The sequence below is a fragment of the Meles meles genome, chromosome 3 (assembly GCF_922984935.1).
Source record: "Meles meles chromosome 3, mMelMel3.1 paternal haplotype, whole genome shotgun sequence".
Classification (NCBI taxonomy): Eukaryota; Metazoa; Chordata; class Mammalia; order Carnivora; family Mustelidae; genus Meles; species Meles meles.
In genome coordinates this window covers 107,321,166-107,348,195 of record NC_060068.1, presented here as the reverse complement: position 1 = coordinate 107,348,195, position 27,030 = coordinate 107,321,166, and the positions used below count along the sequence as shown (strand labels likewise).

Here is a 27,030-nt window from a genome sequence, read left to right as displayed (position 1 = left end):
GACTCCCGGCCGCGCAGGCGGTGGTGCCCTCCCGCCACAAGCCCTTCCCAGCAGAGCACCGCGTTCGGCCCTAGCCGCGGGACCCAGGCGCAGCTCCCGCGCTTGGCGGCACCAGTACCCGGGCGGCCGCTGATCCTCAGCTAATGCGTATCGAATTTTTGTTGAATTCGGCCCGGGGCCCGCGCAGAGAACGCGGCGGCGGCGCTGCCAGAGCCTCTTAATTCCCTTTGCATCGATCCCGCCGTTAATGACATAACCTTCTCCCCTAATTAACTGACAACTGCATTAGGCGGCTCGCCTCCCCGCACGCTGCCTGCGGCTTTGCCCATCGCGGCTCCGCCCGCGCCAGGGGTGGGAGTGGGGAGTTGCCGGTACCGCCCTAACTAAACCCAGGGCCCTGCCAGGGGCATCCGAGGTGGGGGATAGTGTTTAAGGGTTTGAATGTCCCTGCCGTCCTGATCGGTCAATAATCGTTTGCCCTTGTTTATGTTGTTGTTTACTTTGTGCCAACACTGGGCAGAGCACTTAACATGCTTCAGCTTGCTGATTCACTATGACGACCCAAGAGGGGGATGGAGGAACTTGGGGTTCAGAGTGGAGGAACATAGCAATAACCAAGGACCTTCAGCAAGCTATTGAGGGAGGTGGGACTCCCACTCCTCCCTACCCAAGCTTGTGACCTCAACTCCTAAACTTTCTATCCTCCGAGGTATAATTTAAGCTGGATTTAAATGTGAAATTTAATTTTAAACTAGATTTAAATGTGAAATATACAAAATGTGAAATGCTTAGCCGACTAGCTGGCAGATAATGAGCACTCAATATTTATTTTAGTGTAACTTACTGAAACACTGACTGGGGCTTGTTCTCCTTTGCTTCCCCTCACTGAATGCCCTTCTCAACCAAACGGTAGATTTATAATCCTCTGGGCCACAGAGAAAGCAGAGGCAGCTGCTGTGGTCTCTTACCAAAGAAAGGGGTGTCAAACTGTGTACTTCAGTGTAATTTACAATGAATTTTTCCTCCCTCCCCTTCACACACACACACAGGCACAAACAAAAATATTACCTTTAGTTCTGTTTAAGATACGTCTTCTACTGCCTACTACATGCAACCAGTATAGACTAGGGGGGTTGTGGATAATGGGATAAATCTGAGCAGAATCTTTTCACATGTTTTACAGATGACTGAAATGATCCAGATGTCACTGTTTTACTCTGATTCTCTCTGCAACCTGGTTTCTGGTCCTCTATTTTCATTTTGTTGTTAATTTTTTTTTAAAATTTACTAATTTGGGGCGCCTGGGTAGCTCAGTGGTTTAAGCCTCTGCCTTCGGCTCAGGTCATGGTCCCGAGGTCCTGGGATCAAGTCCCACATCGGGCTCTCTGCTCGGTGGGGGCCTGCTTCCTCCTCTCTCTCTCTCTCTCTCTGCCTGCCTCTCTGCCTGCTTGTGATCTCGCTCTGTCAAATAAATAAATAAAATCTTTAAAAAAAATTTTACTAATTTATTTGCAAGGGGTGTGGTGGAGGGGCAGAGGGAGAGATTCTCCAGCAGACTTCCTGCCTTTGGGATCTCTGTGGGGGCTGGAGGCTCAATCCCACAACCCAGGAGATGGTGACCTAGCCCAAAGCAAGAGTCTTAACCACAGTGCGAAGCAAGAGGCTTAACCGACTGAGCCACCCAAGTGCTCCTGTATTGTGTATCTTTAAAAGTCACCTTGGGGCGCCTGGGTGGCTCAGTGGGTTAAAGCCTCTGCCTTTCGCTCAGGTCATGATCCCAGAGTCCTGGGATCGAGCCCCGCATCGGGCTCTCTGCTCGGCAGGGAGCCTGCTTCCTCCTCTCTCTCTCTGCCTGCCTCTCTCCCTACTTGTGATCTCTATCTGTCAAATAAATAAATAAATAAATAAAATAAAAGTCACCTCAAATTTCTTCTGGGACAAGGCAAAATATGAAAAAAAAATATTTAAAATGAAATGGGTGAAATAGCAGTTCAAGCATTTGGCCAACATTCATTAAGTTGAATTGGCATTTCCAAGAGAGGAAGCTGAAGCTGGGAACAGCTCATGGAATTGTTCCAGCAGGACAACAAGATTTCAGGACTGGGACCCCTCTGTCCATGCTTCAACCATCACCTCCCCTCTTTTCTTGTACTTACTAAGGGTCACTTTCCTCCCACATGCCTGACATCTCCTACTGTCCACTTCTTGCCAGAGAAACCTGGATTCAAGGAGTCCCTGATACCCAACACCAAAGTTAATATTAGATCATATATTCCCGGCCAGCTATTGCCTCTTCCTCTCTGACAAATCTATCAGGCACCACTTTTTAGCAATAGTTATTTTCTAGATCAAAAGACTGAAGCTTCACAGGATTAAGCAATTCTCTTGAACAATCCCCCCCACCCAGCCCCATCCCCACCCCCGCTGATAAATAGTTTTGCTGAGATTCAAGCCCAAATCAGGCTGGATCCACTTTCCATTGTACTCTTTTCACTACAACATGATTTCTTTTCTTTTTTTTTTTTAAGATTTTATTTATTTATTTGACAGAGAGAGAGAGATCACAAGTAGGCAGAGAGGCAGGCAGAGAGAGAGGAGGAAGCAGGCTCCCTGCAGAGCAGAGGGCCCGATGCGGGGCTCGATCCCAGGACCCTGAGATCATGACCTGGGCCGAAGGCAGCAGCTTAATCCACTGAGCCACCCAGGCGCCCCTACAACATGATTTCTTGAACTAGAGAGCTGAGTTTCCTAACACAGGCTTGACATGTAATTCCTGAAGAATTAAGTGATCTAATTTGGCCTAGGAGGGAATTCTCTTCCCCTATAAGGGGAGGAGGAGGGTGATAGGGAGCCAGCCTGAATCAGATGGTCTCTTTCAAAAGCCACAAGGAGGCTTTGTGATAGAGGCTGTTAAAGGGCACAGGCAAAATCGGCCTGGGGCAAAAGTTGGGAAATGAGGCAAGCATCTTAAATGCCAGGCCCACCACTGTTAAGAGGGAGGCTTGAGGGGGAGAGGAACAAGACTGCCTCTCTCCAGACATCCCAGTGTGTGATGTGCTTATCTCTTGAGTGTCCCTCCCTTCCTAAAACACTTCTGTTGCCCATCTCTTGTTGAGCTTCTCTTATCCTTTAAGGTTCTACTCAAATGCTGCCTCCTCCAAATGAAGACCCTCATAAATGGACTGTCCCTTCCTAAGCAGTCTCCTAGACTCTGGATCAAATGCACTTGCCAGTGATTAGCTGTGGGACCCTAGGCAAGAATTAACTTCTAGACATCTGTTTCCCCATCTGTAAAATGGGGATAACAGTGCCTGCCTTTGGAGGGCTGTGAGGAAGTTTCAATTGGATTATACACGTGAGATAAAATATTAACTATTTATTCATGGAATAAACCTCTACCGAGGAGCATGCAGAGAGAGAAAAGATTGTGTAGAGATGGCTGTTTGGTATATACAATGCAGAGACAGACGGGGAAAGAGGATTTTAAGTTTTGCTGTGTATTTTTTCCAAGAGACGGTGCAATAATTATTTAAATTTGCTTCAGATATTGTGGATGCCAGATTGATACCACGTGGAGACGAGCCCCTGAGGCATCTCAGCTTTAAAAAAGATGTACATGTAAAGCTCTTAGTGCAGTGTTTGACAAATACCAAGTACTCAAATAATTGTGTCTTTATAACTTGTCTGTCTCGGGGCGCCTGGGTGGCTCAGCGGGTTAAAGCCTCTGCCTTCAGCTCAGGTCATGATCCCAGGGTCCTGGGATCGAGCCCCGCATCGGGCTCTCTGCTTAGCGCAGAACCTGCTTCCTCCTCTCTCTCTCTCTGCCTGCCTCTCTGCCTACTTGTAATCTCTATCTGTCAGATAAATAAAATCTTTAAAAAAAAATAATAACTTGTCTGTCTCTACCACAAAACTTGTCTTCATCTCTGTGCCAACCTATGGCCTGCCCTACATGGCTACCAGTGGGTGCTCAACAGGAGGAAGCCTCCATGGGAACCCCAAAGCCAACCAAAGTCTGGGAAGACCATACTCCCAGAACAAACACCCTGATACTTAAGCTGACCACAGGAACAGAAGCAGGATCAGTACAGGAAGGGGCTCTTTGCAGTACCCTGCTGTGGGGGATGGGTTCTTCCTTTCTCCTTGTCACCATTCCCAGCCCAGACACAGGCTCGCTTCATCCTCTCACCCCACAGACTGACCGCTGTGCCCTGGGATGTCACCGAGGGGTCAAGGGGCCATGGAGCTCCCAATGGCCAGGGATGCCAAGCATGCCAGGCCAGAACTCTTCACACCAGTTCTCCAGGATTCCTGCCTTTCACAATAGCAGCTCTGCAGTTGGATGAGTTTGCGGAGGAGACCCCTCTCCCAGGACAGCCGGGTGGGGAGATGAGTGATAGTAAGACCTGGGAGCACCTTCCCTCACAGAACTCCAGTCACAGCACACTTGTCATTCCTTCAACACTTCCTGCACTTTTCAGTCTCTGTGTTTGCTCACTGTGGTTTTTGGGGGTGCCCTTCCCCGCTTTCTGCCGAATTAATCCTACTCATTCTCCAAGGTCCAGACCAAATATCTTCTTTTCCAGGAAACCATATTTACATCCTAAAAGAGCCTCCCCCTTATTCCACACTCATTATAGCCTCTGTTGTAATTCTGGACATAAGGTCTCACCCCAACACTGCACAAAAGTGATTTGGATCAAAGATCATGCTTGGGAGTCAGGGAGATTAAGGTCTGATTCCCGCATCAGTCACTTGTCAGCCCTATATTCTTGGATAAGTTGCTTGGCCTTCTTAAGCCCCCCCATTAAATGGGGGAAAAAATGGGACAGTTCTGAAAAGTAAACGAGGCAATGCTCATTAAGCCATCAGCATCATGCTTTGCATACATGTGGCTCTTAATAAATGTGAGTTCTTAATATTTTTTTGGCTCTCTTCCACCTTCAGACCCACCCCCACAGTATGCCACTCAAGGCCTTGACCAGCTCCATATGTGAAAGAGGAGTCTTACTGGACCAAGTGTCCCAAGTTCCAAATGTGAAGAGGCTTCCTCCTGAGAGAAGCAGAGATACTGAAAAGAGACTGGAATTTCTGACAACCGGGATCCCAGGAAAGTAAAGGGTGAGAGACCATCATTGTTGGTCAGACGGGATGTAGAGTTGAAGATGGAGAGTTATCAGCCAAAGAAACAGCAATGCTTTCATCAGGGGGAAAAAAATCTTTTCTTTTGCCCTCTACATTCAGTATCTGGAAACTTGTGAATTAAACTAACAAAAGGCAGATTAACAGGCGAAAAGACAAAACTTCTATTAATATCTACCTGCATGGGAGTTTACAGAAAAGAAGTGAAACTCAAATAAGACCCAGAATTAGATTAGGGGTCTTATGTGCCCTTCTAACAAAGTAAAGAGGGTTTGGGGCCAAAGGGCAATAAATTGTAGAGAAGTGAGTAGGAAATATATGGGGGAACTAATGGAAGAGAAGGGCTATTTTAGGAAGGTCTGCTTATATACACTCATCTTGCTGTTGACTCCCATCTTCAATTATGCACTGCTTTCAGGCTGTTAAGGGGAGGGCACAAAACTCTTATTGCATCTGTTGCTTCTCTACTGCCTTCAGCTCAAAAATATCTTCATGCCAAAGTGGCATATTTTGGAATGGCATACTCTGATCCCCTTCACTTTGCCTTCCTCTTCAACTGCCAGAAACAAAAATCTAGCAAAGCCTCTTTCTGCAGCCATAAAGAACTTCTACTCAGATCTAGCTCCAAGCGTACTTCTCAGACCCAAAGGACCACAGCAACTGGCCTGTGTTCCTACTTTCCCATCCCTTCAGGGCATCCAAAAAGGAAGCTCAGAGAAGACACTCCAAGGTCAAGAAGGAAGCCACAAAAGAAGCAAAGCTGGGCTTTGGGTGATTAAGATCCACCCCAATTCCCTGACAAGAGTCTATGCCTTTGGGGGTTCTGCTGAACCACACTGTGTTCTCTGAGAAATGCCTTCCACTAATTGACCTGAGACCCTGTAATTACTTTAGTAGTATGTGGCTCTGCTTCCTTTACCAAGCTGGTAGGCCTGGGACTGTCCCTTGATCCAGAAAGGCCAATCGAGAACCTGTGCACGGACAATCAGTTTTCTGTGAATTTGGAACTAAGATGGGAGATTGTTTAAGGTGAATTTGCTAGACTTGTAAGGTCATGCACAAGAAGCTGTCCTACAGAGAGAATGAAGCTTATGGTTCAAGATGTCTAGGCCTTCAACAGAGGGCCAATCAAGACTGGTTCCTGACTCACCATTCTCAGTACAAGGCCTGGCTGAGTTTCCTCGGATTGAAGTACATGACTTATCCCTTTTACTAGGTAATTCCAATGATTCTGTTAGCCAAAAGATCCTTGACTAAGACATTGACTTTCTTTGTGGTACCTGGGTGGCTCAGTTGGTTAGGCGGCTGCCTTTTAGCTCAGGTCATAATCCTGGAAACCCGGGATCGAGTCCTATATCAGGCTCTGTGCTCAGCAGAGAGTCTGCTTCTCCCTCTGACCTCTGCCCCACAACCCCACCATGCTCTCTCTCTCACTCATTCTGTCACTCAAATAAATAAATAAAATCTTAAAAAAAAAATGACTTTCTTTGACTCCATGTCTTCTTACCCAAGGTCCCTCAGACTAGAGATACAGACCCAGAGCTCTGGCTTCCCTTGGAGTTCAGAGTTTGAATAGTGAATGTCCCAGGGGCAGCCCCATCCAGAATTCAACCCACAATTGGAAGGAGACCCAGCACCATCACTCCCCTGTTCCAGAACACCTGGTACCCAGAGATGCCCTCCCAGAGGCAGTAACAGTAATACCTACTCATTACTGAATACTCATCCTCTATCAGATGCTGTACCAAGTATTATTTCCAGTCCTCAAAAGAACATGAATTTGTTTTTTAAATTGGTTTTAAGTATTTTTACTATTATCTAACATAAATATACATAGAGAACAAAACGAGCACAAATTTCTCATGCTTATAAGCTTTTCTAGAAATAGAAAGCCAAAAACTTGCCAACAAAAACCATTAAAATTGATATAAACAATTGAGGTCCAGCTGTTAGAGTCCTGGGCTGCCTCTTCACCACAGTGATAGCCCATCAATGGTCAGGAAAAGGTCTTGAAAAATGCTCATAACCTGGCACAGAGCAAGGGCTTGCTAAAGGTTTGTTGAATGAATGAAATGACTGAATAGATGAGTATGAAGATAGTCGTTAAAAGACAGTCTGCTCTACCCCCAGACTGTGGAGAAGCCTGTAATTCAGCACTCACTATTTACCACTGCAGCCCTTGGCCCTTTCCTCCTTGTTACCCAGGAGCTAGTCTAATGGCATTCACCATTCCACTCAGCCAGCATACCATTAAAAGCTTTTGTCCAGCCACTGTGCCCCCACCCCAGGTCTTGGCTCTGGGCCCTGGGCTCGGGAGTGGTCTGGTTGTTTACCAGAAATTTGGACCTTCTTCAGAGAAAAGCACAGATGACCTATTAGTCTAATTCAAGCACTTAGCAAGGAATGACTGTACCATTCACACCCCCAGCCCCAGGCTAATGGACCAAAGCAAATGGAGAGGCTTTGCCAGCTCAGAGATCTTCCTGGGAGGGGAAGAAGGGGAAGGTCTACCCAGGGCCCTCACTGAAGTTTGCAGGGATGCATGCTGGCCAAGAATTTCCTGGGGGCAGGGTGGGCTATGGGGGGGGGGGATACAAGAACATTTAAGGAGAGGCTTCCCTATTTCACCCACCATTCTGACAACAATGACACACATCCCACCCCCAGTCACCTCCTCACCACCTTCAAACTTGGTTGGGAGAAAAATGGGGAGACAGTCAAATATCCATCTGGTTAAATAAACCACATATGAAGGAATATGCATCCACACAAGTCTGTGTTCCGCAGCTGATAAAAAGGGTGATGAAGTTCTAGCTCCACTTAGGCATGCTGAAAGGATCTGTGCCTTACACAAGGATACCCCATTTACATAAAATTATACATACCTACCGATTCTCATGTGCACAGATATGCAGAGAGCATTCGGCAGTTTTTGGGTGGGATTTTAAAGATTTTACTTTCTTCTTTATAATTGTCTGTATCGTCCAAATCTACAAAACCACTTACTATAATTGCTACCTTTTTCAGTTCTTACTATGTGTCAGTCCCAATGCTTTCACATGGATTATCTCATTCCTTATGAACTGGGTTCTATGCTTTTTTGCGTTACAGATGTAGATAATGAGGTCTAGAAAGGTTGAGCCTGAGGTCATATAGCTAGTAACTGACAAAGTCAAATGTTGTTGGAGGACCAAATAAATTAATGCATGTAGTAGGGGCACGGCACTCATCATACTACCTCCTTCTTCTTGTCTTGTCTACACCCCTGCTCTGGTATGCAAAAGACTTGAAAACAGGATCTGAATTATATACTTCAGAATCTCCTACATCCAGCACAGTGCCTGAGAGCCAGCCCTCATGAGATGCTTATGGAAAGAATGAGTGAATGAATTAATAGACAAACATCCACAGCTCTATAAATATATTTTCCCAACTACTTTGTTTCCTTATCCCAACAGGATTGCAAATGAGATCAAGGGCCTGTCTCTCCTTTCCTCTGGCCCCCATTATGGTCTGGAGCAAACAAAAAAACGTGCTCCATAAATGCTTTGGTAGGCTAAGGACACTCCCCTCTCAGCTGCTGTGGCAAATCCCAGACAGTATTCTAGAAATGGCTGGATCTGGGAAGATACAAAGTCAACAGCTTCCCATAAGCTATTTGTTCTTCCAACTCCATGTCAAGTACACAGAGAGGTTGAGAGACTTGCCAGAAGTCACACAGCATCTGGTGGCAGGGGTACTGTCTCACTTGGCCTCTACTCTTATGTCCGCAACACCCTTAATTCTGTATAAATTCACAATGTGAGAAAGTAGGAAAAGAACAAGGTCTTTAAGTCAAATATTTAATTATGATGCAAGTGGCTGGGAGTACTTTGGGACAGGAGCAGGAAGAAAGCCAGACCCAAATGCTCTGGCTCCTGATGCTCAAATGCTCTGCAGGATCCCCGGGAAGGGTAGGCATCAGGTTCTCATCTCCTGCTAACAAAGGGGTAGGAGTCTTGCCCCAGCCTTCCTCACCATGGGGAATGTCTTTCTAGGTTCCCATCAGAACATCCAGCCCTGCCTACCTGGAGAATGCAATAGAGAATGACTGATTGGGTCAGTCTGGGTGCCTGGGTGATTCTGGTGGGCAGAAGGAAGGGATTAGGAGAGAGCTTTGTAGAAGTGGTCTCCACAGGGCTAAACCATGGTCACCAAGTCCTAAGGAAGGGCAGCCTGAGTCAGAAGCCGAGGGATTGAGAACTCAGTCAGTTTCTACTATGGCCCCATCTGGAGTCAGCTGGATATAAGTGTGCAGTCAGGGTCGCCATGCTGTTTGCTGCACCTCCTTCCTGATGCTGCTCTTTCCTTAGCCCTTGCAGGCTGCAGGTCAGGCTGGATGTGGTAGAGGGCAGAGGGGCCCAGAGGAAGTCCAGTTACCAGAGGCTCAGGAACAGAATCAAGGGAAGTGTACAGAAGAAAAGAGAGAACACCCAGGGCTGTGGTCTCAGAGCAGGGTTTTTGTTCTGTAGAAGAAATGGAATGGAGTCAGCTCTACCCCCTTCCTCACCTTGGCCTCAGTCAAGGCCTTGCCCCCCTTCCCTGAGGTATCCATTAGAGGTCTATAGTATTCATGACCACAATGAGGTCATGCCCTCTATTCCCTTCTCTGGGTTTCCCCCAGGTAGTCCAGTAAAGGTAAGAAGTGTGTAATAGAGGAGGCCCTACCTGGCGTTCCATCATGGGAAAGGTGGAGTCTTCCCAGTCCTGAGAGAAGAGTTGGCTGTGAAAACGCATCTTAGCTGCAATTGCCTCCACTGAGGAGAGGAGAGAAGGTAAAATGCAAGCAGGCAAATATGACAGAGATTTCTCAGGCTCCCATGGAAGGGACCCAGGCATATAGCAGGGCAGGGGGGAGTGGGCTATTGTCTCATTCTGTTTGCTTATTCCTTGAGCTAGAGAGTGTCCCTGGGGCCAAGACAGATAGAACAGGAAGCTTGGGGGGTCACTCAGGGAATGGGAGAAGGAAGAAGGCCTAGATTGGAGGGGATGTAAACCTATGTTGAGGAGGGGCCAGAAGATGTCTTCAGGAGATGGATGGAACCAGGGTGGACCATAGAGTTGACCCTTTTCCTCTCCCTGGATCCAGCTGACAGACCCATGGGGGCTGGAAGCAGATGAACACACTCACTGAGGCAGGGGTTGTGGGAGAAGGACTCTTCCAGCTGCTCGCACTCATCCTGCAGGTTGCCACTGCCTCGGCAAGTGCAACTTAAGGCGACACTGGTGTTGACATTGCTGACAAAGTTGGGAGTCATGGCAGTCCCTGTGGGGTGAAGAGAGGATTGTTAGGGCCTCGGCTGACCCAGACTCAACCCTCACTCTCTGACACCTGTCTCAGGACTGCTCCATCTGGGTTCAATCTCCAGAGCATTCTCACCCCTACGGCTGCCCACCCTGTGGGCTCCCTTCACATGGCCCCAGCCTCACCAATCAGCCCCATGTATGCTCGCAGACATCTGGAATGTTCTGTTGCACAGGTCCCTAAGATGTCCAGAGGATGGCAATGGGTTTGAAAATCCACCAGGCGAGATCTGGAAGAAGGGAAATTTTAAGAGTCTTCATTGAAGGTCTGGCCTGCAGCCTTCCCCCTGGCAACCCCTTTAGCAGACATACCCATCTTCAAGCCTATTCCTGTCACAATTAAATGCACTATCACATCATTCCTCACAGCATACCACTTTGAATATGGGCTCCATAATACCTACCTATGAGATTTTAGGCAGCTTCTTTAAACTTAGTTTTCTCAACTGTGAATAGAAATGAAAACAGGACTGGGGCACCTGGGTGGCTTAGTTTGTTGAGCATCTGACTCTTAATTTTGGCTCAGGTCATGATCTCAGGGTCATGGGATCTAGCCCTGCATCAGGCAGTCTGCTCTTCCCTCTCCCTTTGCTCCTCCCCCATCCTCTCCCTCTCTCTGTCTCAAATAAAAAGTAAAATCCTTAAAAAAAAAAAAAAAGAAAACAGTACTTCTTTATGGGTTTTTGTGAGAATGAAATAAGAGATTGCATATACAGCATTTAGCATAGTGGTTGGTACATACCAAGTGTTCATTCAGTGTCAGATATTGGGGCACCCGGGTGGCTCAGCGGATTAAAGCTTCTGCCTTCCACTCAGGTCATGATCCCAGGGTCCTGGGATCGAGCCCCGCATCAAGCCCTGCATCAAGCCCCACATTGCATCATTGCATCGGGCTCTCTGCTCAGCAGGGAGCCTGCTTCCCTTCCTCTCTCTGCCTGCCTCTCTGCCTACTTGTGATCTCTGTCTGTCAAATAAATAATAAATAAAATATTTTAAAAATGTCAGATATTGTTATTATTCACATAGATCCTAGGTTAGGTAAAGCTGGTTATCTTCAGGTGATAGAATTATAAGTGTGTTTTTTTCTGTACATACTTCTGTGGTTTTCTTTACATTTTGCCTGATTTATTTCTATGTCACTCCCACCCAAATGCAAATTCTTGAAGGGAGGGACGGCTTCTTAATCATCTCCCAGCACTTGCTACATAGTTAGCACAAGAGGTGGTGTAGCCGAACATTAGGCCAGACTTCACTCCAAACCTCATTAAGTAACCTGACTTACTACCTGGGTGAACCTCAACAAGCTGTGTAAACTTTCTCTGCTTCGGTTGCTTCTTTGTCAAGTGAAGATGATAGAAAAAAATAATACCATCTATCTTACAGGGTTCTTGACAGTTTACATGAGTTAATACATAGTAAGAACCTCAAACAGCCCCTAGCCCCTAGTAAGTCCTCAGTAAGTGATGTGTAACAATGATTGAGAGCTTTTGTGTAATATTTTAGAGAAGAAGGAAGTGGGGCTCAGAGACATTAGGCTCAAGATTACAGAGAAATAAGGCTTAGAACCAGGCTGCAAAACAAGGTGGGGGTGACTCTCGTTGTCAGGAAATGCTACTTAAATGCATGATAACTTCAGTATGATGAATGTTTTATCCTGAAGAGGCAGAGGAAAGCCAGGTCAGAATTTCTGGAGAATATGTATCAAACATCTTACAAATCGTCATGTACTTTGATTTGGTACTGGCATTTGTAGCAACACATCCTAAGTAATAATTAGATTTGTGCACAAAAATGAACAAGGGTGATATTTATTGTAGCATTATTTATAGCAATAAAGAAATCAGCCTAAATATCCAGCAATAGAGGAAGGATTAAACAAAGTATGGGGCATCCATGAAACGGAATACAATGCAGGCATTTAAAAATCAAGTTGCCCAAGGATAGTAAAAGACAAAATAAGCACCACCATTTATTGAGCACTTACCCTGCATAAATTATGCAATTTAACTCTCACCAGAATCCCGTGAGATCTGTATTATTATCCCACTTTTTATAGAGGACTAAGAGGAACGCTAGGTTAAGTGATGGAGTTTTAGGTTCAAGTGATGGGCTCAAAGTCACACAGCCCCAGGTTTTAAATTCAGATCTGACTCCTGAGCCTGTGGTCACCACTATCCCATACTGCTTCCACAGAAAAATGCTTATGAGATATACACATAAATTTAAAAAAAAAAACACACAAGGTACAAACATATTTCTAAAATGTCATTCTGTTTATCTGTATACAAAAAAGGCTGGAAGAAAACCCTCCCCAAAGGATGTAGATCATCTTCAGGTGATGGATTTTGAGGGCGCTTTTATATTTTTTATGTTTTCTGAACTTTTTACACAAAGACTTTTTTGTTTTGTTTTGTTTTTGTTTTGTTTTGTTTTTATTTTATTTTATTTTTGCTTTTTTGTTTTTTGTTTCTTGTTTTTTGTTTTTGAGAAAAGGATTTCAGGAAATACTGAAGGGAACTATGGGGTGAAGTCTTTCCATGATCTCTGGGCAGCAAACCCAGCCCGCACAGAAAGGCAGCCAGCCAGCCAGGAGGGGTGTGCACGGTGCCCTCACCCACCCGGCCCGCCCACACCTGGCACCAGCACCTGCACAGCGGGTCAGAGATGCAGACGCGCCGTAGCTCCAGGCAGTTGGGGGCCCCGGACGGCAGCGCGCAGCTGGGAGCGATGGTGTTGCGCCTGCGTTGCCCGCAGCCCTGGTCGGCCGGTGCGCACGGGCACAGCAGCAGGCCCTGAGCGTGGGGCTCCGACGCCTTCTCAAAGAAGGCTCGGAGCTGCCGGAGGCAGGTGGGGCGTTGGCAGCGGGACCCCGAGCACGCCTCCCCATAGGCCTTGCGCAGCCGGTCACACTTGTCATTAAGAGTGCACAGCATGGCGAATTTGAGGCAGAGGTCTGAGTCTGGGGGAAGAATGGCACCAAGTCACCAGTCGTCCGTACAAACGTGCAACCCAGTTCTACTAGGAACCCCTGCAACCCACCGATTTAACAAGCACAGTGCTGGGGATAGGAGGAAAGCGAGGACTATGCCGAATACAACCACTATTAATCCATGGCTTTCCCCCTACCCATAAACTATATCTAGTATTTGTGAGCTTTCCCCATCTTACTCCTCAGCTTGCCTAGGTATAGTAGTAGTAGTAGTGGTAGTGGTAGTGGTAGTGGTAGTGGTAGTGGTAGTGGTAGTAGTAGTAGTAGTAGTAGTAGTAGTAGTAAAAAGGAACAGAAGGTATCTATTTATCTATCTATCACACTTATTTATCTAGAATTGAAGCAGCCAGAAAGCTCACCTGAAACTCCTTCCTCAGTCCCATGCAGTGAGTAAAGACATCTCATGGTGGAAACCATTATCTAGAGACCCCATAACATTGTAAAGCACTTTCTGAACTACAGAAGCAGATGCAACCAAGTTCTGTTTAGAATTTTTGTTTTGTTTTGCATCTATTTTGCCCAGTTTTAATAACACCTGTCTGTCTTTAATGATTGATACATGCATAAAAGCTCCCCATAATTCTGAGTCTTGGGAAATTATGGTGCTATTACTAGAACAGCAATTCTAGCAGTCAGAACAATGGGGTGACTGGAACATGTTATTCCCAGATTTCTTGTAACTAAGAGTTTATGTAGAAATCTCTGTGCTTTTCTCTGAAAATTCTTTTTCCGATATATAGGACTGAATGTACAACAAAGCTCACATCCTTCTCAAAAAGCAAGTGCATGTGTGTGTGCTCCTCCTTTCCAATTAACACAACAGCCCCACTTTCCTGAAAAACATGCATTTTAGTCCTTGCCAGACAGATGGCTCCCACCCAGAGTCACCCCTGAGGAGTCACATTCTCTCTCACCATTTTTCCTGCCTAACACCTCACCCATCCCATTAGAATGGTTTGAAAACAAGCAATTTCCTAGTCTTCAGGGACAAAAAGCTACTTTCCTGGCTGCCTAGAATAAGGATAAATACTTCACTTCAGCATATTTTTTTTCTGGGCCGGCTGCCACTCCATCAAACCCTTTGTAGAGACCCATCTTTTGGAACCCGGGAGCCCTAATGGCCTCCCTTCAAATGCCTCCCTAATACCTATTGCTCTTTGTTGACTCATAAGATCACAGCGTGCCCCCATCCTGAAGAAATCCTTCTTTAGTTATCTGGCAGACTAGAACTCTCCCCCAACTCACCCTCTGGTTTGTATTCCCCACCAGCAACCCTTCCTCTAGGGTCCAGGCCCACCCCTCATGCCCCAGCCCCAGCTTGCTGTCCACACCTGGTCTGAGCATGTTCAGTTTGCTGAGATTCATTTTCCAGGGTTTTCTGGTCACTGTGTCTTCATAGGGGGAGACATCCAGTTCAAAGTCACCTAGAGACAAGGTGACAAGAATCCTGAGGACTGGGCTGGGGGGTGGGAGCAGGAGGGACTGGGGCTGCTGGGTCAGCCCTCAAAGCCCTGTGGAAAAAAGGAAAAGCACAGTCTCTATCTAACTAGTTGCAGGCTGTTTAGGGGTGAGAAAAAAAACAAAGCCATAAAGGTAGAGGCTGGGCTCAGTGAATTCACTGGGTTTAATGATAATAATAAAACTACTATTTGTTGAGTACACTGTGCACTAGGCACCACGGCATCAGTGAAAAAGAAGAAAAAATTCAATCTCAGTCCTCCTAGCTGCCTTTGGGTAGAAAAGAAGAAAGAGGCTGAGAGAGGTTAAGTCACTGGCTCAGGCTCACAGAGGCTAAAAAATGGAGCTGGGACTTGAAACCTGGACTGGTACCAGAGTTTCCACTCCTAACCACTACACATATGGCCTATGTGTACATAAGTAGGCAAGGGGATTCTGTCTTGTTTTCTCTTACTGTTGAGGAAGGAGCTATAGTAGAGTCTGTTCTAGGCCTGACCACGTACCTATGGAGATGCATCGCACACCAAGGAAGTGGAAGTGAGGCCAGATCCCAAATTGAATCTGAATGAGGAAAGCAGAGAACTCTGGAAGAGACAATGATCTCAAAGGAAACACCTTTCCCAGTCACCCCAGGGTGCTGTGGGCTTCTTAAGGGGACATAATAGGTCTTATAAAGTCACTGCATAACTCATACACATTGTAGGTACTCAATAAACGTTGGCTAATTAATCTTGTTGGAAGACAGAGGTGAGAGAGTGCAAGGGGTCACCCAAATTGCCTTTGAGAACGCATCTTTAGGAGGGAAGAAATATGGATGATGTCAAGCAAATTGGAAAGGATGGTCTGGATATTTGGGAAGACCTGAGAGCTCCCAAGGGAAAATTCAGGAAGGCAAAAGGATCCAGGGAGAAGTCTCTGGGAAAGTTCTTTTTTTTTTTTTAAGATTTGTTTATTTATTTGACAGAAAGAGAGAAATCACAAGTAGGCAGACACAGGGAGAGGGGGAAGCAGGCTCCCTGCTGAGCAGAGAGCTGATGTGGGGCTCGATCCTAAGATCCTGAGATCATGACCTGAGCCAAAGGCAGAGACTTAACCCACTGAGCCACCCTCTGGGGAAGTTCTGAAAGAGAACCAATTAGCATGAGTGGAAGACAAGGAACAAAAAGTATGGTAAATTGGGGGCGCCTGGGTGGCTCAGGGAGGCTGCTTCCCCTACCCCCTACTGCCTGCCTCTCTGCCTACTTGTGATCTCTGTCAAATAAATAAATAAAATCTTAAAAAAAAATAAAGTAACTGGTATCTAGAAGTGAATGCGGCAGTAACGACAAAAAACCTAAAATGTGTGGTTTGGGCATTGGGACTGGGCAGTGAGTGGATGGTGAATAAGCTGTTCCAGGGGTATGAAATATACAGTGGCAACACATTTGGTAAAATTGTTGCCTACAATAACCTGGAAGAAAGATGTACTGAATGAGATTGTGCTTTAAGGAAAAGAAGCTGAGAAGCAGGAGTTTCTAGTATGTCTTGATTGCTATTGCCTGCATTTTGCAAGGTACTACAAGAAAGATAAAAGATCAGAGAAGTGACCAGTTTGCAAATAGGGAGCAAAAAGAAAAACAATCCAGAAATTTGAGGATTTGTAGGATTAAGAGATGCAACTGCTTTTGCATACTTTTTATTCAAATAGTAAAAGATAAAATTGAGAGATGCTTTGAGTAATAAGGCCGATTACAACTCAGCCTTAGGGCAAAAATTAATTCAATGATATGGCTATCATGGTCTTTGTGGAGATCTCTCAATGATTAAGATGGTATCAATAAATTCTGCCAGTTAGACAAATATGTTCGGAGAAAAAAGACTAGGGTAGTGGCTCTCCCACAGAAGCCTGGTAAGAACAAAATACTTCTAATTAGGTCTAGAAAGAGACACATCTTGAAAAGAATTATTGGAAAGGCTACTAGCACATGAGGTGACAGAAACCAAAGATATAGAAAGCAATTAAGTTTTGAGAGAGCTGTATCGCTAAAAGCCACCAGCCTGGATTCAAATAGATTCTACTGGAGCCTTAAAAGTCCCAGCATTCCTCAGGTAGCAAGCAAGCAAGTGGAAAATGGTGTTCACTCCTCAAGGAGCTGGGAGTCTCCACAATCCTTCTCAGACATGGCCAAAGAAAATAATGGGAAAGGAAGGACCTGCCAGGGGTAGGGGGGCTGGGCCAAGAGCCCTGGAGAACAATAGATAAAGCAACTCTTCTAAGGAACCAAAGCTTATTAAAGAGTAGTGCCCACTACCAAGAGAAGATGGCCCTTACAATGGTTATGTGGTGGGACATCAGAACCACTCTGAAGCAATGGCTGCTTTGTGTGTCCCATTCCTCCCCTTCCTGAGAGTGTTTGCTATAGTTCTCCCATCCCTGCTCCACTGCTGTATTCAGAGTACACACTGGAGACAGATGACCTGTCCTCTGTCCATAGGTAGCTAGATCAAGAGGAGTCATATCCAGACCTGACAGAGAAATTTTCCCAAGATCCTAGACTGGGAGCCTGATATACTGTTTGGCTAGAACCCTTAGGGTATCTTCCTTAGAAAGTGGGTTGAGGGGGGCCTGGGTGGCTCAGTGGTTTAAGCCTCTGCCTTCAGCTCGGGTCATGATCTCAGGGTCCTGGGATCGAGTCCCACATCGGGCTCTCTGCTCAGTGAGGAGCCTGTTTCTCCCTCTCTCTCTGCCTGCCTCTCTGCCTACTTGTGACCCCTCTCTCTGTCAAATAAATAAATAAAATATTAAAAAAAAAAAAGAAAGTGGGTTGATATGCATCTGACTGGCTCATTTGGAAGAGCATGCAACTCTCTTGATCTGGGGTCATGAGTTTGAGCCCCATGTTTGGCGCAGAGATTACTTAAGAATAAATCTGAAAGAAAGAAAAGAAGGAAGGAGGTTTGCTTGTGGAAGAGAGAGAAATGAGTATTTTAACCAAATAGTGAACTATGGTAGATTGTATAGTGCTTTGTATATTACTTTGCCCTCCCTGTAAGATTATACATCCTCACTTATTGCCATGTGATTTTCAGGGTCTCTTGTGGGAGTATACTTCCCCCTCACCAGGGAAGTCAGTCTTGGCTATGGGATCTGCTTTGTTCATGGAATGTGAGCATAGTATTTCATGTAATGTCTAAGTAGAAGCTTTTAAAGTCATCACGCGATTCTGTCATTACTTATTTTCCTCTGCCATAAGAAAAGAACATACTAGACGGAGGCTGTACCTTCAACCTGGATTTGAAAATGAAGAGGACAGATGACACAGCAAACACAGAATATGAGCGAGAACTAAACCTTTGTTTTACAAGTCACTGTTCTGTTATTGCGGTGTAGTCCAGTAAAAGTGGACTAATACAGAAAGCTGTCTCTGGAAAGAGTCAGAGGAAGGTCCTCTCTCTTTGGCTATTCCAGTGTCTTCTCTCTTACCACCTTCTGTCTGGTTAATGAGTGAGTATCCTTTCTGTTAAAGGCAGGACCAGGACACTGCCCACCCCCACCCTCTTGGAAATTACGGATTATGTTTTATTTGGAATCTGTGAATGGGTTAAGACCATTTTCCTCCAGGTCCTGTCCACACCCTTCTGCTCCATGAATTGCCCAGGTTGGGCCTCAGCCTGGTTCAGAGTTCTGCCAAGAGGCAGCTACATGTGACCAGGTAAGAAAGAGGGAAGAAGGGAGAAGAGAGGGCAGTGTTGTAGGTACCCAGAAGGATATTCCAAGTCCTCCCTCAACTACTTACTGATGTTAAATGCAGAGCTTCATTACCATCCCAGTCAGAGTCTACCCCTCCGGCCTATATTCTGCAGGATTAAATGACAACCCACGAGAGCCATCCTCCTTAACTTAGTTCATTCTATGATGGGGACCTCACCAAGGCTGCGGGCAAGGTGAACGGTCCAGTAGATGTCCAGGCAGGCAACTTGGTTCTTCATGCGGCGGTAGCATGTGCAGCTCATCAGAGAGCTATTCCTCAGGTGCTGTGCTGCCTCCCTGCACTCCTCAGGGACCAAAAGCTCCAGTGCGGGTGATGGGGTGCTTACACTAGAAGTGCAGGAATTCAGATGGTGGTAGGCAGCACTGCAAATAGGATCAACCTGGCACTTCCTCCTGGCCTGGATACAGTTGTTCACCAGCCGGCCCTCAGTAGGAAGGGGGTCTGTTGTGGGGGAAGAGAGACCAGGTTAGGTGCACATGAGGTCAGAGTAGCTGACTGGGATTAACAAATTGTAAGGTAGGGTAGGGAGGATTCAAGACAAAACCTTGGGCAGGGGATGCCTGGGTGGCTCTGTTGGTTGAATATCTGCCTTAGGCTCAGATCATGATCCCAGGGTCCTCAGATCAAGTCCCACATTGGGTTCCCTGCTGGGCAGGGAGCTTGCTTCTTCTTCTGCCTGCCACTCTCCCTGCCTGTGCTCTCACTCTCTGACAAATAAATGAATAAAATCTTAAAACACACACACACACACACACACACACACACACACACACACACACTCTTGGGCAGGAAAGTCTTAGGGTGGCACAAAAGCCTTTAGGAAGAAATGGGGAGAAAAGTCCAGCAGAAGTCAAGAATCTGTAGCTGTCACAATTTGGACAGAACAGATTAGATCCAAGAAGAGGTGGTATGAAGAAAGGCTGCTCAGCCTCCTGGGAGAAGGAGGGGGACTACTATTTGAAACTGAGCATGGTGACCCTGCCAGGCACAGGGAAGAGGGCCCTTGGCAGAGCAACGCATAGGCAGGGTTAGTATCATAACCAGAGTTGACAAATGTGCTTGGGAGTGACAGTTAACAACTCTGAAACTTCCATGAAAAGTCACCTAAAAATATCTTCCAGGGGGAACAGGTTAGTGTTGGAGTTGGGGAGATTTTATTGATTCTGTCACTCAAGAATACCAAGGCTGGTTATAGTTCAGCCCTCATGGAAGACCCTACAACCTAGGACTTAGCATCCCTATCAAAGGGTACCAGAATGGCATTATGTCATCAGTTTTGCAAGGTAGAACTTCTAGGAGTCATTTTTAATTCTTCTCTTCCCTGTTCAATCAAACAAGTCCTACCAACTCCACAACATATCAGGAAACTGTCCACTTCTCTCCACATCTATCACCACCTCCTTAGCTCAAACTACCATCAATTCCTGTCCGAACTACTTCCAAGACTCTTTATTGGTCTCCCTGTCCATTTCCAAATTTATCCTCCCATACCATTCAGCCATCTTTTGTTTTGTTTTGTTTTGTTTTGCAGCTTTATCGAGATGTGATTGACATTGTGTAAGCTTTAGGTGTGCAATGTGATGACTTGATTCATGTACATATTGTGAAGTGATCAACCCAATAAGATTAGTTAATACATCCTTCACCTCATGTAACTACCATTTTGTTGTTTGCAGCCACCTTTTTGAATGACAATTTTTTAGGTTGGAAACCACTTACAGTGAAATTCATGCAACATAAAATTAACGAGCTTAAAGGGCATAACTAAGTGACATTCAGTACATTCACAGTGTTGTACAACCATCACATCTATCCAACTCTAATATATTCTCGTTATCCCAAAAGGAAACCCATACCCATGAAACAGTCACTCTACATTTCCCTCCCCTTTAGTCTCTGGCAACCACCAATCCTAACTTCTGTCTCTACAGATTTACCCATTTCTAGATATTTCATACAAATGGAATCATAAAATAGGTCATCTTTTGTATCTGGCTTCTTTTACCTAACATACTGCTTTTTGTGGTTCATCTACATGGTAGCATATACCAGAACTTCCATTTTTTACAGATGAAGTAATATTTCATTGTATGGATAGTCCATGTTCTGTTTATCTATACACCAGCTGATGGACATTTGGGTTGTTCCCATGCTTTGGTTATTGTGAACAGGGCTTCTCTGAACATTCATGTAAAAGTATTTGCTCGAATTCCTGTATAAAATTCTTTTAGGTATATATTTACCAGTGGAATTGCTGGGTCATATGGTAATTCTGTTTTACTTTTTGAGGAACCACCCAATTGTTTTCCACAGTGGTTGAACCATTTGTCATTCCTATTGGCATTGTACAAACGTTCCAATTTCTCCACAAACTTGCCAACTCTTGTTATTTTCTGTTTTGTGTTTTCTTTTAACCAGCCATCCTTACAGGTGTGAGGTGGCATATTACTGTGGTTTTCATTTGGATTTCCCTAAAGACTTATGATGTTGAGCATATTTTGTGCCTTTTGTCATTTGTATATCATGTTTGGTAATAATTTTTCATTGAAGTACAACATACAGAAACATGCACTAATCAAAATGTTCAGTACAGTGAATTTCAAATTGAATATACTGTGGAACCAGACCTCAGATAAAGAACCAGAACATTACCAGTACCCGAGATGCCCTCTGCCAGTCACTAACCCCTTTGAAGGAAACCAATTCAATGTCTTGATTTCTTTTTTTTTTTTTTTTTTAATTTGACAGAGAGAAATCACAAGTAGGCAGAGAGGCAGGCAGAGAGAGAGGAGGAAGCAGGCTCCCCGCGGAGCAGAGAGCCCGATGTGGAGCTCGATCCCAGGACCCTGGGATCATGACCTGAGCCGAAGGCAGAGGCTTTAAACCACTGAGCCACCCAGGCGCCCCTCAATGTCTTGATTTCTAACATTAGAGATTAGTTTTATCTGTTTTTCCATCATACAATATGTGCTTTTGGTGTCTTGGTTTCTTTTGCTCAATATTATGCTTAGTTCACCCACACTTTTTTTTATTTTTATTTTTTTTTAAAGATTTCATTTCTTTATTTGACAGAGATCACAAGTAGGCAGAGAGGCAGGCAGAGAGAGAGGGGGAAGCAGGTTCCCCACTGAGCAGAGAGCCTGATGCGGGGATCGATCCCAGGACCCTGAGATCATGACCTGAGCCGAAGGCAGAGGCTTAACCCACTGAGCCACCCAGGCGCCCCCACCCACACTTTTTAAAAAAGATTTTACTTATCTATTCACTTGAGGGAGAGAGAGAGACAGTGCACACACACAAGCAGGGGGAGTGGCAGGCAAAGGGAGAAGCAGGCTCCCCACTGTGCAAGGAGCCCTGATGTGGGACTCAATACTTGGACCCTGGGATCATGACCTGAAGGCAGATCTTAACTGATTGAGCCACACAGGCATCCTCACACACACTATTAAGTATGGTTGTAACTACCTTATTTTTATTTTTCTTACTGTATATCATTCCATTGTGTGATTATAACATAATTCTAATGGCAATTGGTATTATATGGGATCATCTCTTAAATACTATAAATGAGATCATCTCATTTCTCTGCTTAAATTCTTCCAACAGTTCCCATGCACTTACCTCTCAGCCCTCTCTTCCTCTCCCACTTCCTTCCACCCACACCAGCCTTCTTTCTGTTGTCACTGAACCAGACAAGCCTGTGTCAACTTTAATGTTTTTTCCATAGCCTTTCTTTCTGCTTGGAATGCTCTTCCCCCAATCTTCACGTGGCTGGCCCTTTCTGGTAATCCACTTTTCAGCCTAAATGTCACCACAGAAAGACCATCTCCAACAAACCAATGTAAAATAACCCCCAAGCTACTCAACTACATCATTACTCCAAAATTCTGCATAGCACTTTCATCACTTGATCTTTTTAATTTGAGTTTTTATTGATTATCTCTGTCCCGACTTCCACATGTATCTTACCACGACTCTGTTGCCAGTGCCTAGTACATGCTTGTTTTTTATGAGTTCCTACTATTTAAGAGATAACCAAATAACAGAGTAATTCTGTGAGCCACCTCTGTAACTTCTCTGAACCCCTTCCCTCTAGTTAGAATCAAAGTGCCAGGGCGCCTGGGTGGCTCAGTCGGTTAAGTATTTGCCTTTGGCTTATGGGTCCTGGGATTGAGCCCCATATTGGGCTCCCTGCTGGGTTGGAGGAGCCTGCTTCTCCCTCTCCTCTCTCTCTGTCCCTCCCCATTGCTTGTGTCCCCACCCAAATGAGTAAATAAAATAAGAAAAAAAAACACCCACAACAAAGTACCAAAATTAGGAGGAGCCTGAGTTTAGTTAGTTCAACCTTCTTTTACAATCAAATAATAATCAAGTAGATTACTTACTAAAATGCAGATTTCTGGGGTGCCTGGTTGGCTCAGTTGGTTAAGCAACTGCTTTCAGCTCAGGTCATGATCCCAGAGCAGGATCAAGTTCTGCATCAGGCACCAGTCCTGCATCAGGCTCCCCGCTCCACGGGGAGTCTGCTTCTCCCTCTGACTTTCTCTCCTCTCATGCTTTCTCTCACTGTCTCTCTCTCTAAATAAGAAAATAAATAAAATCTTTTTAAAAAATGCAGATTTCTGACCTCATCCCAGAACTACTGAATCAGAGTCTCTGGTGATAATGCCTAAGAATCTGAGTTTTACCAGGTTCACTGGAAAATAGGACACACCCTAAGAACTGGTCATACCCAATGCACAAACAAAAGCAGTATCAGTAGTATTGATTACACCTTTTCCTTCAGGATCTAATAAGCTTCAGCATGGCATAGTCACTCTTTATTTAAATTTTTGATATTTCGCTCACCATGGATTTTGGGGGGAGCGTTGATTTTGATTCTTAGTGTAAGTGCTGCTGAAACAAGCACTGATTTTGATTTTTTAAAAATTTTTAAAAAGATTTTATTTATTTGAGAGAGCGAGCGAGAATGAGAGAGAAAGAGCATGAGAGGGGAGAAGCAGGCTCCCCGCTGAGCAGGGAGCCTGATCCAGGGCTAGATACTGGGACTCCAGGATCATGACCCGAGCTGAAGGCTGTTGTTTAAAATTTTTTTAATATACAAAATTTTGATTTTTTAAAAATATTACACTGAAGGGCACCTGGCTGGCTCAGTTGGTGGAGCCCCATGTTGGACCCAGGGATTACTTAAAAAAAAAACCTGAAATATATTTAAAAAAATACTGCATTACAGGCGCCTGGGTGGCTCAGTGGGTTAAAGCCTCTGCCTTCTGCTCAGGTCATGATCTCAGGATCCTAGGATCGAACTCCACGTAGGGCTCTCTGCTCAGCAGGGAGCCTGCTTCCCTTGTTCTCTCTCTGCCTGCCTCTCTGCCTACTTGTGATCTCTGTCTGTCAAATGAATAAAATCTTTAAAAATAAATAAAATAAAAAATACTGCATTAAAATATTTTTTTGTCTTGACTACTGTTTCTTGGCACCCCCCCCACTCATTCACCTTAGTCCCAGTTCTGCCTTCACTTTCTTTCTTTCTTTATTTTTTAAGATTTTGTTCATTTATTTGACAGACAGAGATCACAAGTAGGCAGAGAGGCAGGCAGAGAGATAGTGTGAACAGGCACCTCGCTCAGCAGAGAGCCCGATGTGGGGCTCGATCCCAGGACCCCGGGATCATGACCTGAGCCAAGGCAGAGGCTTTAACCCACTGAGCCACCCAGGCGCCCCGTGCCTTCACTTTCTGAACTTTAGTTGCCCAAATGTAAGGTAAGGAGTTTGGATTAAACCAGTGTTTCTCAAAGGAGGGAAGAGACGTGTTAGGCCCCTTTAAGGGGTATATCAGAATTCACAAAGGTAATGCGTGGTTCAAAAAAGCATATTTGATTATTATGTATGTGAAAGATGAAAAAAGCTTTTAAATTTCAAAAAAAAAATTAGGGAAGGCATAAGATATTTATCTTTACCAGAAGGGAAATAGAGATTTAAGCAGTTTGAGAAATACTAAATGTTTAAGAGGTTACTTCTGGTAGGTACCCAGTAAGTGCCTAATGAAAGAGATGTAACAATTCTAAGTCTCATTGTTAAAACTGGACTAAATATTGAGTCACAACCATTGTCAGAACTTTATCTCTCCCATTTCATAGCTGATGGTTCACTGAGTCCGAACAGAGGTGGATTTAGGAGCAATCGCAGCTCAACAAAAGAAAATAGGGGCAATGTTAAATTTCATCATAACAAGGGGGAAATTGCTACATTTAACTGATTAATTAGGAAGGTGTTTAATGTTTACCCTGATCTTGATGTGCAGCTATACCGTTAGGGTTAGTAAAATTTTCTGGGAAGTCAAATCAGACTGGTGATACCTTGCTGCCCTGATTTACTGATGGAGTCAATCTGGACAAACCAGTGCTTTCCCTTGTCTTGCAGTCAAGATTGTATTCCTCCAGTACTACTTTACGGACCTAGCTGATGGGTCCATGTGTGATCACTGCCTCAGGATTTCCCCAACTCGGGCTCCATGCAAGAGTCCCACAATAAGATTCCATGCATGCAGGGCGCCTGGGTGGCTCAGTGGGTTAAGCCGCTGCCTTCGGCTCAGGTCATGATCTCAGGGTCCTGGGATCGAGTCCCACATCGGGCTCTCTGCTTGGCGGGGAGCCTGCTTCCCTCTCTCTCTCAATCTGCCTGCCTCTCTGCCTACTTGTGATCTCTCTCTCTCGCTGTCAAATAAATAAATAAATAAAATCTTAAAAAAAAAAAAAAAAGATTCCATGCATGCATCCCACTCCCAAAGGTCATGGGCATGTTCCCTGGGATCATGGATCCCAGGCTACCATTGTCCGGGGAATGGCATGGTCTTAAAACCAGACCTTGAACTACATATTCCACAAAATACCTATTGTGTATCTATAATAGGGCAAGGCACTGTGCTGAGCCATCTTTCCCTGTAGCAAGTCTTCTGCTCCAATTAAAACAATAAAAATATGTCCTGAAAGAGTGGGGGGTGGAAGTAGGTTGGTGACAAGAAATATTCTCAATTAATGTTAGCAAGTTCTAGCAGCAGTTTACAACCCTAATTTGTGAGAAGTCAGTTCAAACAAAAACTTCTCTTTCTTCATCTGTACCTAGAGTCCACTTCCCCAGTCCTTACAGGGAGTGGAAGACTTGAAGCCAGTGAGGAGCAAATGGCAGTCCTGTTTCTGATTCTTCCCGCCTTCTAGAGATGCTGTCATCTCTAGATGGCCTGGCTGCAACTGTTCTATGTCTGTGCAGACGCACCTCAAAAGAGGGACGAGGCGGGACTGGGTGGTGGGGGATGGGGAAACAGGAGATGCTTGGGTGTCCCAGCCATGGCCGGCATTCAATCTATAATAGTTCAAAAACTGTATTATGAATGCAAGGCACCCCCTTCCTAGCACCCTGGGCTTCCTTCCTCCGACAGATGGACACCTGTGACCGGCGCCCCGACTATGCTCCCCTCTCCTCCCCCTAACGTCCCGGCCGGAATCAGCCGGTGGACGCACAGACGACACTCACCGGCTTGGAGCCGCAGAAATAGCAGCAGCAGGAGCAGGAGCGCGGGCGGCAGTGTTCGCGGGTTTGGAGGACACGCCATGGCTCGGTCCTCACGCCAGCCGTCCGCGTCCGAGACGCTGTGCCAGCGCCGGGCGCCGCGCTCTCCTCGCTCCTCGCCCAGAGGTTCTGCGATGGGGGCTCCTCCAACGCCGCCTCCCGCCCTTCCTCCCGCGCAGAGCCGACACTCTCCCACCAGGGTCCTGGGCGCCGCCCTCCAACTCCGAAGCGCCCGGACGCACCACAACGCGTCTTCTACTCTAGGCAGAGGGCCGCGGGGGTGAGGGCGAGAGAGGTCAGGTGCCCCGGCGTCTGAGCCTGCCCACCTGCGCGCCGCTGCCCACTTCACTTAGAGAATTCCGCCCAAGACAATTGTGGCAGCTGCCTCTGGAGAGTCCCCATCTCGTGAGCCCAAGAAAAGCACCATTTCTCTCTTGCTGGACCCCCACCCCCTTCAGGAACAAGTGAAATCTTGTAGCAAAAGCTGAGCAAGTCAGCACAAGGGCAGTTTCACTTCTAGTATTTATTTTTCCTCTTAGAATTTGCACATCCATGCCTCCATTTCCCGTTGAAGAACTTCAAGGGTAAGCTTGGGCTGTTACCATTAACCCCATGATTCTGCAAATGGGTCCCAGACAGGTGAAATGGCTGTGCTGAGGACAGTCCTGCCGCCAGATCCCAGGACTTAACGCCAGACTAGCTTCCTCCAAAATTCAGTGTCATGAGGGAGGGTGGAAGGATTAAACTCTGTTCAGGTTAGAGAATTACCTGGAGGAA

At 45.7% G+C, this 27,030-nt stretch overlaps 1 protein-coding gene across 1 annotated transcript; it reads right to left on the bottom strand.

Moving 5' to 3' along the window:
• Window positions 1-8,970: 8,970 nt before the first annotated feature.
• Window positions 8,971-26,632, bottom strand: GFRA3 (GDNF family receptor alpha 3). The gene is made up of 8 exons (XM_046000431.1): window positions 26,218-26,632; window positions 18,841-19,125; window positions 14,806-14,898; window positions 13,132-13,444; window positions 10,612-10,715; window positions 10,313-10,447; window positions 9,850-9,938; window positions 8,971-9,647 (listed from the first exon to the last, which is right to left on the bottom strand). The coding sequence occupies exons 1-8, from the start codon at window positions 26,294-26,296 to the stop codon at window positions 9,558-9,560; spliced, it is 1,188 nt and encodes a 395-aa protein (XP_045856387.1). The 5' UTR covers window positions 26,297-26,632; the 3' UTR covers window positions 8,971-9,557.
• Between the last annotated feature and the right edge of the window lie 398 nt (window positions 26,633-27,030).

Excerpts from the sequence above, each read along its gene's own strand:
- GFRA3 (XM_046000431.1), bottom strand. The coding sequence starts at position 26,296 with ATGGCGTGTCCTCCAAACCCGCGAACACTGCCGCCCGCGCTCCTGCTC. Across the intron at positions 13,445-14,805 it reads ACTGAACATGCTCAGACCAG|ACTCAGACCTCTGCCTCAAA; the intron begins GTGTGGACAGCA and ends TTCTTCCCCCAG. Across the intron at positions 9,648-9,849 it reads TTCCCATGATGGAACGCCAG|AACAAAAACCCTGCTCTGAG; the intron begins GTAGGGCCTCCT and ends TTTCTTCTACAG.